Below are 14,567 nucleotides of genomic sequence, written 5' to 3'. Positions count from 1 at the left end.
TCACATTTGAAGATGATTGACCTAGGGTTTTCCAAGACCGGCTTAGCAGCTGTCGCAGGCTGCGCTAGAGCACATCATTATGGATCGCTCTATCGCGAGCTATAGCCATCAAAGTTAGCATATTTCCGTGGGGACACATCACAATTGCCGCAATCTGCTCGAGCAATCTGAAGACGCGTTCAAAGAAATCCTCTTGTGAGGAAAGGCACAGCTCTCCTCTCGATATCAGTATACCAGCCAGCCACGCTGTCCTTGTGACAGTTCAATTGGCAACATGCCCTCTTTCGAGCCGCTCCAGAACGACCTTCTCTTACGAACTGCTCGTGGCGAGAAGGTAGAACGCCCGCCATGCTGGGTTATGCGTCAAGCTGGTCGTTATCTGCCCGAGTACCACAAGGCGAAAGGCAATCGTGACTTCTTCGAATGCTGTCGGACTCCCGAGATTTGTTGTGAACTTACACTACAGCCAATTGACCGGTATGCGGGCCTGGTCGACGCAGCCATTATCTTCTCAGATATCCTTGTTATACCGCAAGCCATGGGAATGGAGGTAGTCATGCTTGATGGCAAAGGTCCTCATTTCCCCGATCCGCTTGACACGCCTGCGGACGACCAGTACCGCGAGGTCATGGAGCGGAAGGTAGACGTGAAAGAAAGCCTTCAATACGTCTACGACGCAATTACCCTGACTCGCACGAAATTGAAAGGCCGAGTTCCACTCTATGGTTTCTGCGGAGCACCATTCACCCTCATGTGCTACATGGTAGAAGGTGGTGGGAGCAAGATTTTCCGCCAGACCAAGACCTGGATCTACAAATATGCTCAAGAAGCTAAAGCGCTGCTTCAAAAGATTGCAGAACTCTGCGTCGAGTACCTAGCACAGCAAGTCGTGGCCGGCGCTCAGATCATCCAAGTTTTCGATTCATGGGCAGGTGAATTAAGCCCTGCTTCTTTTAAAGAAGTTTCGTTGCCCTACCTCGAATACATTGCGGATAATCTTCCTCGCAGGCTTCAAGAGCTTGGTCAAGAGGTTGTACCGATGGTGGTCTTTGCAAAAGGTGCCTGGTACGCTCTTCAAGATCTCTGCAAGACTAAGTACGATGTGATCGGGCTGGACTGGCTGCATGACCCAGCAACGGCGTACGCTATCGCGCAGAAGCATGGCAAGGTCTTGCAAGGAAATGCCGACCCAGGTGTGCTATATGGCGGTCATGCCGCGATCACGGAAGCGGTCGAGACTATGGTCCGTGGGTTTGGCAATGGAAAACATGGGTGGATCGCCAACTTAGGACATGGTGAGTAACATCGTCTGTGTGGTGACAGCTGCGTGCGCTAAGACCTTGCAGGAATCACACCTTTCGTCAACCCGGATGAGCTGAAGTTCTACTTTGAAGAAATTCACCGCATTTCAGGTATCTAATCAATGTCTGACCTTTACTCAGACTTGAACCAACTAGACTACAGGCGAGTACTTGGACGTCAGCACAACAGCCAGGGATGACATGGAACAAGCCGAAGCAAAAATGCACGAGCGAAATCTTCTCCTTCATAACGACTGGTAGGAATGACTGGCATGATGCGCATCTCTCAGGATGCTTTAACATTCACCAATATCTTCGAACCTTTGCGGCATCGTCAGTCACTTATTTTCATCTAAGATTGTAGTAGGGTGAACAAACCAATCATCGGGATGCTTCGCTATGAAGTCCGTCATCATGTCCTTGCACTCAGGATGATTGAGATTGATAACCTCAATGCCACGCTGCCTCAGATAGTCCTCGCCGCCAAGGAAGGTGTTGTTCTCGCCGAGCACAACACGTGCAACTTTGTACAAAATGCATGCTCCGGAGCACATATCGCAGGGCGAAAGGGTAGTGTACATGGTAGCGCCTCTATATGCAGAAGCCGGCAGGCGTCCGGCAGATTCTAGTGCGGACATCTCGCCCTGTCACCATCACAAGTAAGTTCTCCGAAGTTCAACATTCTTTCGAACGGACCACATACGTGTAGTATTGCACTATTCCGTTGAATCCTAGCATTATGGCCCTGTCCAATGATCTTGCCGTCAGCTGAGACCAGACAAGCCCCAATGGGGATGCCTCCCTCGCGAAGGCTCTTCCTCGCCTCCTCGACTGCTATCTTGAACCCTTCATCGTTTGTCGACATGTCTCAATTTATTTGATGTTCACGTGGAATGGTCATCTATACCAGTGTCCAGGACCATTGCATGGCCCCGGGCTTATCGCTGCGATTCACGCGAGGGACACAGCGAGACGTGCTACTGTGGACTATCAAAACAGCGGGCCTCGGGGACGGTCGTCATGGTACGCCGTAATCATGCAGGTCCCTTTCATGACCCGCCAAGCCCATTGAGCTTCTGGCTAGCGCCATGACATATGCCGTAGCATCCATCAGATCGATCGTGCAAAGCAGCACACTTACCACGCGACGGTTATCACCTGAACGGCTCTCCACCTCTTCCGTCGTCGAAGCACCAACAACACCATCTTTTCATCACCGCTAATAACACAACCGGCTCCGCCCTGTTTGACGCTCGACCAGGTTCGCCGCGCAAAAGCGCAGCGTTTGATTGCGCAAGTCCGGCGAAAGCCACATGCTCCGAGATACAAATACCAGCCACAGAAGGAAATTTAGCAGTATCCGACATCAGATCAGACCAGAAATCCTGCATGTCTGAAGATCGATTCGTCCGCGCCCAAAAATATTTCACAAGTCTCCTGGCGATAAAGGACCTACGTCGAGGCTGATACTATCTAAACCGATGGACCCCCATCGCGGTTGGTCGCATCAGCCTGCTGGTGGGCCGGAGCAGCGTGCTGGCGCATTCGGGTATGCATTTATTTCATTCACCCCTTTGCAGGCATGTAGCATTTCTTGCAACGAGATTCGCTGACAATATTTCGCAAATTCAGATCGAATGTACCGCCTCACCCGAATCAGCACTCGCCGCCAACCACTGCTAGTGGTTCTTCCCACCCGGGCGCGTCATACTCATCATACCATCCCTCCCAGCATAGCCTTGCCAACTTGGCAGGTATCAGCCAGTCGTCCCCACGACAAGGTCAGATCCCTCGCCCTGATATGCAGTCTCTACATCCTCCTGGAACGGGTTATACTCTTCCAGGTATTGGCCAAGACCGAGACCGGGATCGAGCGCGTGAGCTCGAGCACCTACACATGCAGGAAGAGGAGGAGCGAAGACATCGAGAAGAGAGACAGCGGGTCGAGCAAGGGGCACAAATGCAGGCGCAGCAAGGCCCTCCCACTCACATCCATCAGCCTGTGGCTGTCGGGCCACGTACTGTTCATGGTCCTAACGGTTTGCTCGGCAACCCGGGTATGACAGGTCCGCTTTCGCATTCGCAAATCGGTGCTCCTTCAGCACCAGTGCCTGGATATGGCAATGGTCCGCTTCCAGGGCATCCGATGCCCAGTTTACAGCATGGACAACCATCTCTATCCGGGTCATATAGCTCCAATTCTCAAGCGCAACCTGCGTCGCAACCCCAGCCACAACCACAGCAGCCCATTTTGAATGACGCTTTGAGCTATTTGGATCAGGTGAAAGTACAGTTTGCGAACGAGCCGAACGTGTACAACAATTTTTTGGACATCATGAAGGACTTCAAGTCAGGGCAAATTGACACGCCAGGCGTCATCAACCGAGTGAGCACTTTGTTTGCTGGCAATCCGGACCTCATTCAAGGCTTCAACACGTTCCTCCCTCCAGGTTACCGCATCGAGTGCGGTGCTGGGGATGACCCGAACACCATTCGCGTGACAACTCCCATGGGAACTACCAACTTTACCATGCCACCCGTTCCGGTCCGTGGATCAATGACTTTAGATGTCCAGGAGCGACCTTCGAATGGTTCATATACACCACAACCGGCACCGCAAGCAGCAGGGATTTTGTACAGCCCAAGCGGCCGGCCAGTGGCTGCCGGACAACCTCAAGGCTTTATGCCCACACCAGATGCTCTCCGGCAAGCAGAGACTCTCGGTCAATCCGAACAACGCGTTGCAAACTCACTACAGAATGCGGTGTCTGCTGCTTCTACTGGGGCGCCTCCTCGTGCTGGCATGTCGCCACATCCGCCACCTTTGAACGTGCAAGAGTCCGCCGCTGGTTCTTCGCTAGACGCCCAAGCTCAAGGACAGTCTGGCGCGGAACGTCGCGGCCCTGTCGAGTTTAACCATGCCATAAGCTATGTCAATAAAATCAAAACACGCTTCGCTGCACACCCGGACATTTACAAGCAATTTTTGGAAATCCTGCAAACTTATCAGCGCGAATCAAAACCCATCCAAGACGTCTACACTCAAGTAACACATTTGTTCAAGACAGCTCCAGATCTTCTTGATGATTTCAAACAATTTTTGCCGGAGTCTGCGGCTCAAGCCAAAGCTGCTGAACGCGCACGCCTGGCTGAGGAGAATCTTCCTATTTCCAACGTGCGCGGTGATCCCGCACCAGCATATGGCAGCCCGGTTATGTCTCGTGAGCCTCATGTCGGCACCCCAGTCCATCGAGGCGGCCTTCCACCGGTTGGAAATTTTGCACCTACATCTGTCTCGAAAGACAATAAGCGCAAGCGTGTTGATCGCCCCGACCCTGGCGCTACCCCAGATGTTGGTCCCGGACCCAGCGCAAGCAAGGTTTTGCCCACTGGACAATCTGGGAAACGCACAAAGACCATTCACAGTGCTCCGAAAGTGTCCAGCGAGGTCGCAACATCGCCTACATTGGTGCCGGCTTTGCCAATGCCGATTGAGCCCACAACGACATCGGCTGCTACGAGCGAAGAGCTGGCCTTCTTTGACAAGGCTAAAAAGGTCATCAGTAACAAGAATGTCATGAATGAGTTTCTCAAGCTGTGCAACCTGTTTGCGCAAGATCTCATCGATCGATCAACATTGATGCATCGTGCACGAACTTTCCTCGGCGCCAGCCCTGATCTGCTGAAGTGGTTTTCTGAATGGGTCGGCTATGATGAACGTGACATACTAGTCGAGAATAAGCCACGAATCCCTCCTGGAAGGGTGACGCTGAGCAATTGCCGGGGTCTTGGTCCGAGTTACCGTCTCCTGCCCAAGCGAGAGCGCCAAAAAGTTTGCAGTGGTCGCGACGAGCTTTGTAATCAGGTCCTCAACGACGAATGGGCTTCGCATCCTACATGGGCGTCTGAGGACTCCGGTTTCATCGCTCATCGCAAGAACGTCCACGAGGAGGGCCTGCACCGTATCGAAGAAGAGCGCCATGACTATGATTACAACATTGAGGCGTGCAGCCGTACGATCCAGCTGCTTGAACCTATCGCTACTCAACTCCGACGCATGGATGATGCTGCTGTTCACAAATACAAGCTTCCGCCGAATCTTGGTGGACAAAGCGAAATGATATACAAGCGTGTGATCATGAAGCTGTACGGACGAGAGAAGGGCCAAGAAGTGATCGAATCATTACATCATCGGCCGTACCAAGTCATTCCCGTTCTGTTGAATAGACTGAAGGAACGGCTCGAAACCTGGAAGATAGCTCAACGTGAGTGGGAAAAGATCTGGCGTGAACAGACACAAAAGATGTTCTGGAAATCTTTGGACCATCAAGCTGTTTCATTAAGACTGAGTGAGCGCCGGCAGTTCCAGACCAAGACGCTGCAGAGTGAGATCCAGGTCAAATACGAAGAGATGAAGCGCGCCAACAACGCGACCCCGGGAGTTCTACGCAACCCGCAAATGGAGTTTGTCGTGGAGGATGCCGACGTTGTGGTGGACGCTACATACCTTATCTTGCGACACATTGATGAGGCATTCTCGACAGATCACCCGCGATTATCCGGCTTTGTCCGCGATTTCATTGCATTGTTCTTTGGTCTGCATACGGATCTCTTCCGCGAGAGGATAGAGGAAAAGTTGAACCGTTCGCCGCAGAACGAATCCGTAGATGACGTCGTGTCTGGTGGAGAAGAAACCTCTTCGGCCAAGACTCAAAAGGCTCCGCTCAAGACCGGGAACTTGCTACGTGCAGCTCTAGGCCGTGGTAGGAAAGCCGGGCGCCGAGAGCGCGAGGAAAGTCATGCATCCGGCAGTCGCGCGACGACCCCTGAGGTCTCCTCCAACGCTGACGACGATATGGTCGTCGACGGTCAAGACGATTCTGAGCTCCTACAGAATTCCAACCCTTCCCGATGGCTAGACCACCCCACTACCGGAAACAGGCATGGAGCACAAGATGTCAACCCTCATGAACCTCAGAAACGAGAGTCATACCGCTTTTGGGCCAACACCACAATCTACTGCTTCCTTCGATTGTTCATCACCTTTTACGAACGCCTTCTGAAGCTCAAACTCGCCGAGGCGAGCGTACGCGAGACGGTGCTCAATGGACAGATGGCGAAGCCGGCAGTAGAGTTGGGCATCGTGGACAAAGTGCCTCTGGATTTCTTCGAGGATACACGCCCTGATGCAGACTACTACGCTCAGATGCTAAACAAGTTCGACTCGTGCTTGCAGGGAGGTGTCGAGTTTGCAGAGATTGAAGATTGTCTGCGTCGGTTCTACCTGCAATCCGGCTACACTCTCTATGGCTTTGAAAAGCTCGTGGCCACACTGGCCCGCACCGCGGTGCAGGTCATGAACAGCGAGGCCAAAGACAAGTCAGCCGACATCTTTCAGGCTTTTAAGAAAGACCGTATCAAGCCTTTGGTCACGGCACAGCAACAGACGGATTATCGCAAAGCCGTTGAAAAGATGATCAAGGACGCAGAGCTTTATCGGATTGACTTTGTGAGTTGAAACGGAGTGCCGGTCACATGTCACATGAATGTGCCAACTAACTTGATATATATAGGAGCCGGCTTCAAGTAAAGTCAAAATATACCTTGCCAAGAAGGACATACTCATCAGCGACGAGATCGATGCGGAGAACCGCTGGCGCTATTACATTGCGTCATACACTTCACTCGATGACACAGACGGCGTCGACGTGACTCGCACCAAGACAGTATTTCTGCCGAGCACCCATGGGATCAGTCCTGGATCCGACGCCGCATTACCCAGTCAGGAGGAAATTGTAGCTGAGCGGAACCGCATGTTCGATGTGAAGAACGAGGAGAAACTCAACATTCGCATCGCGGTCAACAACTATCGTGCCTTCTTCCAGATCGGCACGCAAGAAGGCTTCCATGCACTGCCAGCAGAACGCGCCAACGACATCGAGTCGGCAAAACAAGCCCTGGCGTATCATGAGAATTTCATCAGGGAGAAATACATCATCAATGCTAGTGGCATAGAAGGGCTGGGTGACGCAGAACTAGCAAGTAACAATGCTGCGTTCGACGCATTGATTGGAGGCCAACCCGAAACTGCTGGGGGCACAGGATCCCAAGGTGGAGAAATGGAGGTTGATGGTTGACTTTAGGAGATTGCTTGCTTTACGCGCCTTTCTTGGTTCTCTTGTATTCCTTCACTTTTACGCCCCTGTATGAGAAGCTGCTTGCGGGAGCGTCATATTGCTTTGTTTTTGACTGCTCTCGCTAGTATCGCTGATATTTTTTGTATGAAGAAACACAGTACATCCGATATGCAGACTCGTTGCTGATGTAGACACGCTGAATCACATGGTCTCGTAATCGGTGTTCGAAAAAGCCACTCGACGACGGAGCATTTTCGTCCCGAGAGCCTGAGGAGACCTTTATGTCTGCCGATCATGTGCCGTCGAATAGATCTTGACCAGCGTCTCGCCCGGCGACGCTCGCGCTCCAAAAGCTCCAGCCTCTTGCGCGCCAGCCATGACCGCGAGAGTCGGACCAACCCCCAGCAGCCGCAACGACTGCTTGGCAATCTTCCGCGGGCACCCGTATCCAGACTTGTTGGTTTTCGATCTTCAGGAAATCAACTGGAATTGCCGTACCGTGCAGGCCTAGGAAGGCCCTCAGACCAGCTGACAGATGGAGTTGAGCGGTGACAGCATCGAGAGGTTGCCCTTTTTCGCTGGGCGGACCTAAATGCTGGAGGTGGATATATGCCCAAGTCGGCTTTTTGATAGTGACTTCAGACGCGCTGGGATTTGGCTTCGGGGCTTTTATTCTGGTAGATTCCTCAGATGAAGTCGTCCCAGTTGGATTATGCGACGGCTCTTCGAGCAGGTGGCCTGGTTCGTTGGCTGCCATTGTCGCGGAAGTGCGAAAGGATGTGTAAAAAGAAACGGCAGAATAGGGATTGAGGGAACAGGTCCGAAATGTCCTCTCTGTGCAAGCTTCCTTCTAGAGCCAGCAGCTTGGAGCTCTCTTCTATCTACGTGCTAAGAGGATAGGTTTTCGCTCTTCACTTTTGACATCAGTGATTCATCACAGCGAAAAGCTACACCGCGATATAAGACGGGAATTGAACTGGCAAGATGGTCGGATCAGACCCCGTAGCGAAAGATCGATGGAATGCTCAAGCGTACGATGCAGCCGCTAGCTTCGTTCCCAAACTCACGTCAGCCATCCTCGCAGAGCTCGACGTCCAACACGACGACCACATCCTCGACATCGGATGCGGCGACGGGCAACTCACAGCCCAGATCGCCCAGACCGCTTCGTCAGGTAGAGTGCTCGGAATCGACTCGTCGCCGTCCTTCATCGACACAGCCGCCAAGAGCTTTTCAGCTCCCAACTGCACCTACGTCCTGCACGATGCTCGGGCACTAGATGCCTGCTCCGACGCAATGACCGGATCGTGGGACAAGGTCTTCAGCAACGCAGCCCTACACTGGATCCTCCGGGACCCAACGACCCGATCGGCGTTCTTTCCGAACGTCTACCGCGCGCTGAAACCAGGCGGGAAGCTGGTTTTCGAGATGGGAGGGTTCGGCTGCATCAGGGAGGTCCACGCGTCGATGATCTCGTCGTTGGTGCACGCCGGTCTCTCGTCATCCGAAGTGCAGGCGTCGTCGCCGTGGTTTTTCCCCAGCGCGGAAGCGATGCAGAAGTACCTCTCGGACGCCGGGTTCCGCGTGAAGCAGTGTCATCTTGTATACAGGCCTACGGAGCTCACGCCTGCGAATGAGGCTGGTACGGGAGGTCTCGAGGGTTGGGTCAGGCTGATGTGCGCTGAGTTCCTGCAGGCGGCTCCACGAGGTAAGCGGGATCAAGTGGTCAAGGAAGTATGTGATATTCTCGGACCTGTCATTACGAAGGAGGATGGAACGCTCTGGCTAAACTACGTACGATTGAGAGCAGTGGCGATTAAAGAATGAGATGTTTGCGCTCATCCACGAAGCGACTGGTATTTATGAATATCATGGCATGCTCTGCGTTTTCATAAGCAGTGATGCTGCTCCTCTGATCTATCTGATTTTATACAAACATGGCTTCAACACTTTAGCCTCGTCATCCGTCGCCGGTTCGTTGTTGTCCTCGTCGAGGAACTTAGCCTTCGTTCTGAACTTGGGCTGAGACGGTCGGGCAGGCTCATCCGGTTTTCCCTTACCCTTCGTCGGCGCCGCCGCTTTGACGAATTCCATGCGTACGAACATCCGGTTGCTCAAATCAATACTGCTCTCCTCGTTTTTAAGCAAAAATCCACGACGCTTCAGAACCTCGACAAAGGCAGTCACATCCGTCTCCTCATTCTTGACCGGTACTTCGTCCACCTCCACAGACAGCACTTCCTGCTCGTTGACATCGTCCGCTTCTCGCTTCTTCGCGTCCTGTGCTTTCTTCAACGCGGCCATCTTCCGCTTACCGCCGACGCTGTGTTCAACAACTCTCCCGGCGCGACCGATTCGTCCAAAGCGGGACTTGATCTCTGCGATCCACAGTTCGCCTTTCCAATGCAGAATGCGGTAAGCCTCTTCAATAAATGAGATCCAGTTCGTGCCCATGAGAGCGAGACAGAATATTGCGACATCGACACTGCCATCACCGATAGGAATGTTGGAGATGTCGGCCTTGGTGATCAGCGGCGATGGTGAATGTAGATCGTATGAATGCACTCGTAAACTCAAGTTGGCACCGTCACCGGAATCCTTCAAAGTCTGCGCTAACCGTGCATCGCCGCAGCCCAAATCGGCGATAATGCAGGTACCTTTGGTGCGAGGCAACGGTACGACAGACCGATCGGTATTGGCTGGCGGAAGCTCGGGTTCCTTCGGTTTTCCTTTGTTGCGGAAGACCTTTTTCTGCGATGGTAGTCGCACGTTTCCACGCAAACGAATCACACTGATGAAGGTGTCCACGGGGTTCTCGGGCCAGGTGGTGACTTGCTGCCGGAACCCGGAATGGTAGTCCTCAAACATCTCGGGATTCTGATTGAACAGATCCAGCGCCTTCGCTGACGGCTCGGTATACAGCGTTTCATTCAGATGTCGGAATCGTGCTGAAATCAGCTTTTGGCGCATTGCGGCTTGCATAGGCGTGAGTTTGAGCGCTGAAGGTTCTGCAACCTTCACGACTGACTTCTTTCCGTTTGATTTTTGTTGCTGATCTGAGCGAGATTGTACGCCATTGGAAGCCTTATCCGATTCCTTGCGCGCCTTCTCTTTTGACTTCTTCTCCGACTTTGCGCGTTTCTGCGAAGGCTCCTCTGCCGCAACCGGGGGCGCAGCATTCTTCTTCTTCGCCTGCGCCGGCTTTGGAGGCTCGACGGGCGCTTCTACCTTCACGACCGGCAATTCCGGTTTCGATTTTTCTTGTGTCTTCACCTTCTTTGGCTTTTTGCCCTCAATGTGTTGTTCCCACAACTTCCCGACATCCATATTCTGGGCTGCTGGCTCGCCGCCTCGTTTCCGCTTTCTCCGACTTTCTTGCGCATCTGCGCCGTCGGCCGACGCATCAGCAGTCGGGGCGTTGACATTGTTCCTGAATGGTTCTGACTGAGGCTTCAATGCGCTCGCATCGACGGCCCATCCTTTGACTGCAAACATGTCTTCGGTATTTTGTTGATGCTCAACAGGTCGATATCTGCGGAGCCATGGATTCAAAATTTTGGTCGCATGCAGTTTTAAGACGCCAGTGGTTGGTGCAATGTTCCACGGCAGCTAATGGCAGCAGCCGCATTGCATTGCGCACAGAGCCGCATCTTTCGATCAGCCCCTCTACCCGGATTGGGTCACTCACGAATTGCTTTGGGACCCATGTAACTGTTGGACAATCATGGCTCAGAACTTGATGCAGAGTTCACAGTGCCAAGTGTTTGTCATTCACCCAGAGACTACCACGGTCAATGCTGTAGCAATTTGCGACCGTCATGCATCTCCTCACTTGCCGTGTTGGCCGCGGCAGTAATCAATGTCAGACGCATACTACGCATGCGGAGAACCGCGGACTTCCGAGGCCACCACACGAGGTGTCGAGCAGGCCATCGACTACCACACAATTTTACGGCGCATGGCCATTTCGTTCCCAACTCGAGATATTGAGACAAGCGTGTTGAAATTGAAAGCATATCATATTCGTGCCACAATGGACGAGGAGACGCCAGCCCATGCCCTCTAAACGTATACTACAAATGGAAAATTCGGGATTGGGCCGCAGCTGCTCGCGTGCCCTCCTGCCAAAGAAAGCCTTTGCGGCAAAATTTGTGTACCACAAATCATCTCCCGTACCTCGAACTTCAATCGCAATCCACCCAGATCACACCACCGACTACGATGACAACGACTCCCGGACGACGCTGTCGACGGATTGTGCAAAGTAGTCAACGTTCTTGGTGTTCAAACCAGCCATGCTGATGCGACCGTTCTTGGTCATGTAGATGTGGAACTTCTCTTTCAATCGCTGGACTTGCTGCTCGTTCAAGCCTGTGAAGCTGAACATGCCAATCTGGTCGGTGATGTGGTTCCATTTGCCAGGTGTGCCGAGAAGCTCGAGCTTTGATCGGACGACCTTGCGCATCTCTATGATACGGCCGGACATGGTTCGGAGATCTTGCTCCCACTGAGCAAAGAGTTTGGGGTCGTTGAGGATGAGTGATGCGATCCGCGCACCGTATGCGGGGGGGTTTGAGATCTCTGAACGCTGGAGAATGGCGAGCTGGCTTGCGACACGGGCCGCGACCTCAGAGCCTTGAGGTGCAGGCGAGGTGACGAAGTGGAAGCAGCCGGCACGCTCGCCGTAGAGACCGAAGTTCTTGGCGTATGACTGCGCAATGAGCAACTCAAAGCCCTGCTCGACAAAGTAGTTGATGGCCCAGGCGTCACGTTCTAGCGAACCCGATGCAAAGCCTTGGTATGCGGTGTCGAAGAAGGGGAAGTGGTGCTTCGCGCGCATGACCTCGGCGATGGCCTTCCATTGGTCTTGCGTCGGGTCGACACCTGTTGGGTTGTGTGCGCATGCGTGAAGGAGGATGATGCTGCCTTCGGGGATGCTGTTCAACGCGCCGATCATGCCATCAAAGTCGAGGCCCTTGGTCGCTTTTGAGAAGTATGGGTAGGTCTTCACGGGGATTTGGACGTTGCTGAAGATCTGGTTGTGGTTGGCCCATGTTGGGTTGCTGACGTAGCAGACCTTTGCGGCAGGGTTTGCGGGGTTGTAGAATTTTGAGAGGAACAGCGCGCCCATGTGGACAGCGCCAGTTCCGGAAATGGTCTGAAACGAGGTGACGCGCTTCTCTGCGATGGCAGCGGAAGTCTTGCCCAGGATCAACTTTTGCGAGGCAGCGGTGAAGGCTGGGAGACCGGCAATGGGCAGGTACTCGTGGTTGAGCTCAGGATCCCGACGAAGGATTTCTTCTGCCTGCATGGGTGAATTTCAAGTCAGCCTGAGCCCTAGGGTCAATCCGTATAGACATTGGAAGTAATGAATTACCTGCTTGACCACGGGCAAGACCCATGGCTTTGCGTTGTCATCACGGTATGCACCAATTCCGAGGTCAACCTTCTTGGGATCCGTGTCTTTGCGGTAGGCGGCCATCAGACCGAAGAGCGGATCCTCGGGTGCTTGAGGCACAGCGGCGGCATCGAAGTTTGTGGCCATGGTCTCGATCTTCGATTCGCTCACACTGATGTGGGCGGTAATTTGGCGAATGCGGTCGCCCGCGGTTGAAGGAACTACGGACATTGTGAAAGTGGTGAGAGATTGGCGAGAGTGATTATTATGGGGTGGTGGTGAATTCGGGGTCTTTCCGCTCCTGCCGGCGCAACGGGTGAAAAGACGGATGACGTGCAGGTACAGGCACAGGTACGCTGTGGATGGTGACTGTACGGGTCTCGTGGTGTGTGTGCAGAAACCGCGGCTAAATGCAAAACCGGAAAGCGAGACCTGAGAGAAATTTGTGTGGTGGTGGTGGCGACAGTAGTAGTGATAGCAGTAGCAGCAGCGCACTTTCACAGTATGAGGGTGTGAGTGTGTGCAGGTGTGTAGGCGGTGCCGATGCTGGTAGTAGTTATGATACGCCGGTAGTAACAATGGCAATCCAGGAAGGAGGAGACGGAGGGAAAAGAAGAAGAGATCGAGTGACTATCGCGAGACGGACGGGTCGCACAGTTATATTCACATTTGTTATCACAGTGCAGGGTGGTCCAGAAGACAATTTCCCTCTCGCATAATCAAATAGTCATGAGCACCCCATCATCGTGAGACCAGACGGGCCATTTTTCCCTCGTCCTGTCGATTTCTCAGTTTCTATCCTCGGAACCTGCGCATGTGACGATGGTCAGCCTGACAACCTGCCCCCTACAGAACTAATCAACAAGCCAGTAAAAATACACAGACGCCAGCCGGCCAGGGACTCTCGCCCGAGTCACGCCTGCTGCGTTGCCTTGCCTCGCGTTGCGTTGCGCTGCGCTGCGCTGCCATTTTACGCCCCATCCACCAGGCGCGCACACTGCCTGGCCCCTCTCGATGCCGAGGCACTTTCAATCGGTATCGTGTGTGGAAATCTTATCGTGATTCACACACATTCCACCTTTTGCAGCAATTGTCGTCCGTCCTCCCATCCCCTACCCTATCTGTAAGATATACACCCATGTCCAATTGCAGACATGATCATAATGCGGTGAAGACTCCTCTTCCTCACATCTCGCAACATTTGTTACTGCATGCCCGTAGCGGGTACGTATGCCGAACGGGTCATCAGACATTCGCCGAGCGTACACGTCAAATTCGGTGATGTAGACCTGACGCCACCCACCTGGCTGCCTCCGCTGAACACTGCGCGCCCGTTTTCCCGATATGATCCAGGGAGCACTTGGCTGGTGTCGCGGAGCATCTGGACGGGCCAAGGACGGACTTCAACATGTTGCATCATGATGCGTGATCGTCACGACGTTCGCTATCCGATCGCCAAGGCATGCAATTGCAACATCGCGGAGACTTGGCTGCTTCTGCTGCTGGTGAAAGTCGTTGACAGACACAGTACCCAAGTATGACTTACATACACCACACGAGCATGTGAGCGAAAAGTACGGCATGTTCTCCGTTGTGCCCGTGATGTATACGCATCAGAAAGAAGCAAGGCACATGTGCTGCATTGGTGATGTGCACGGCGCGACCGGCGACTGCACAGAGCTGAACTCTATTGGAATGCCGGCAAGACTGTCGACTGTACGGGACCATACC

At 53.3% G+C, this 14,567-nt stretch overlaps 7 protein-coding genes across 7 annotated transcripts; 3 read left to right on the top strand and 4 right to left on the bottom strand.

The window, feature by feature from the left end:
• Positions 1-274: 274 nt before the first annotated feature.
• Positions 275-1,420, top strand: K489DRAFT_325874 (uroporphyrinogen decarboxylase; the record flags this gene model as incomplete). The annotated part of the gene is made up of 2 exons (XM_033601861.1): positions 275-1,295; positions 1,347-1,420. The coding sequence occupies 2 exons, from the start codon at positions 275-277 to the stop codon at positions 1,418-1,420; spliced, it is 1,095 nt and encodes a 364-aa protein (XP_033456427.1).
• K489DRAFT_383618 (cytidine deaminase-like protein) lies at positions 1,385-2,260 on the bottom strand. The gene is made up of 3 exons (XM_033605652.1): positions 2,005-2,260; positions 1,680-1,945; positions 1,385-1,622 (listed from the first exon to the last, which is right to left on the bottom strand). The coding sequence occupies exons 1-3, from the start codon at positions 2,164-2,166 to the stop codon at positions 1,598-1,600; spliced, it is 453 nt and encodes a 150-aa protein (XP_033456426.1). The 5' UTR covers positions 2,167-2,260; the 3' UTR covers positions 1,385-1,597.
• Positions 2,261-2,423: 163 nt separating this feature from the next.
• Positions 2,424-7,641, top strand: K489DRAFT_383617 (uncharacterized protein). Its single transcript, XM_033605651.1, has 3 exons — positions 2,424-2,850; positions 2,934-6,810; positions 6,875-7,641. Exons 1-3 carry the CDS (start codon positions 2,783-2,785, stop codon positions 7,436-7,438), a joined length of 4,509 nt encoding a protein of 1,502 aa, XP_033456425.1. The 5' UTR covers positions 2,424-2,782; the 3' UTR covers positions 7,439-7,641.
• On the bottom strand, positions 7,501-8,309 carry K489DRAFT_65329 (uncharacterized protein). The gene has a single exon (XM_033608807.1). It carries the CDS (start codon positions 8,193-8,195, stop codon positions 7,731-7,733), a length of 465 nt encoding a protein of 154 aa, XP_033456424.1. The 5' UTR covers positions 8,196-8,309; the 3' UTR covers positions 7,501-7,730.
• A 113-nt stretch (positions 8,310-8,422) lies between these two features.
• On the top strand, positions 8,423-9,265 carry K489DRAFT_390611 (S-adenosyl-L-methionine-dependent methyltransferase; the record flags this gene model as incomplete). Its single annotated transcript, XM_033606616.1, has 1 exon — positions 8,423-9,265. The coding sequence occupies one exon, from the start codon at positions 8,423-8,425 to the stop codon at positions 9,263-9,265; it is 843 nt and encodes a 280-aa protein (XP_033456423.1).
• A 6-nt stretch (positions 9,266-9,271) lies between these two features.
• On the bottom strand, positions 9,272-11,101 carry K489DRAFT_383615 (uncharacterized protein). The gene has a single exon (XM_033605650.1). It carries the CDS (start codon positions 10,931-10,933, stop codon positions 9,356-9,358), a length of 1,578 nt encoding a protein of 525 aa, XP_033456422.1. The 5' UTR covers positions 10,934-11,101; the 3' UTR covers positions 9,272-9,355.
• Positions 11,102-11,490: 389 nt separating this feature from the next.
• K489DRAFT_383614 (PLP-dependent transferase) lies at positions 11,491-13,317 on the bottom strand. Its single transcript, XM_033605649.1, has 2 exons — positions 12,816-13,317; positions 11,491-12,743 (listed from the first exon to the last, which is right to left on the bottom strand). The coding sequence occupies exons 1-2, from the start codon at positions 13,065-13,067 to the stop codon at positions 11,655-11,657; spliced, it is 1,341 nt and encodes a 446-aa protein (XP_033456421.1). The 5' UTR covers positions 13,068-13,317; the 3' UTR covers positions 11,491-11,654.
• Between the last annotated feature and the right edge of the window lie 1,250 nt (positions 13,318-14,567).

The sequence above is a fragment of the Dissoconium aciculare genome (assembly GCF_010015565.1).
Source record: "Dissoconium aciculare CBS 342.82 unplaced genomic scaffold K489scaffold_13, whole genome shotgun sequence".
Classification (NCBI taxonomy): domain Eukaryota; kingdom Fungi; phylum Ascomycota; class Dothideomycetes; order Mycosphaerellales; family Dissoconiaceae; genus Dissoconium; species Dissoconium aciculare.
This window is presented reverse-complemented; position numbering and strand designations above follow the sequence as displayed.

What these genes read in the sequence shown, in the direction of transcription:
- K489DRAFT_383618 (XM_033605652.1), bottom strand. Translation starts at nt 2,166, where the DNA reads ATGTCGACAAACGATGAAGGGTTCAAGATAGCAGTCGAGGAGGCGAGG. An exon ending in GGAATAGTGCAATACTACAC is followed by an intron (nt 1,946 to 2,004) that starts GTATGTGGTCCG and finishes TGATGGTGACAG; the next exon opens with GGCGAGATGTCCGCACTAGA. An exon ending in GCGAAGCATCCCGATGATTG is followed by an intron (nt 1,623 to 1,679) that starts GTTTGTTCACCC and finishes GATGCCGCAAAG; the next exon opens with GTTCGAAGATATTGGTGAAT.
- K489DRAFT_383617 (XM_033605651.1), top strand. Translation starts at nt 2,783, where the DNA reads ATGGACCCCCATCGCGGTTGGTCGCATCAGCCTGCTGGTGGGCCGGAG. An exon ending in CAGCGTGCTGGCGCATTCGG is followed by an intron (nt 2,851 to 2,933) that starts GTATGCATTTAT and finishes TCGCAAATTCAG; the next exon opens with ATCGAATGTACCGCCTCACC. An exon ending in AGCTTTATCGGATTGACTTT is followed by an intron (nt 6,811 to 6,874) that starts GTGAGTTGAAAC and finishes TGATATATATAG; the next exon opens with GAGCCGGCTTCAAGTAAAGT.
- K489DRAFT_65329 (XM_033608807.1), bottom strand. Translation starts at nt 8,195, where the DNA reads ATGGCAGCCAACGAACCAGGCCACCTGCTCGAAGAGCCGTCGCATAAT.
- K489DRAFT_383615 (XM_033605650.1), bottom strand. Translation starts at nt 10,933, where the DNA reads ATGTTTGCAGTCAAAGGATGGGCCGTCGATGCGAGCGCATTGAAGCCT.
- K489DRAFT_383614 (XM_033605649.1), bottom strand. Translation starts at nt 13,067, where the DNA reads ATGTCCGTAGTTCCTTCAACCGCGGGCGACCGCATTCGCCAAATTACC. An exon ending in TCTTGCCCGTGGTCAAGCAG is followed by an intron (nt 12,744 to 12,815) that starts GTAATTCATTAC and finishes TCACCCATGCAG; the next exon opens with GCAGAAGAAATCCTTCGTCG.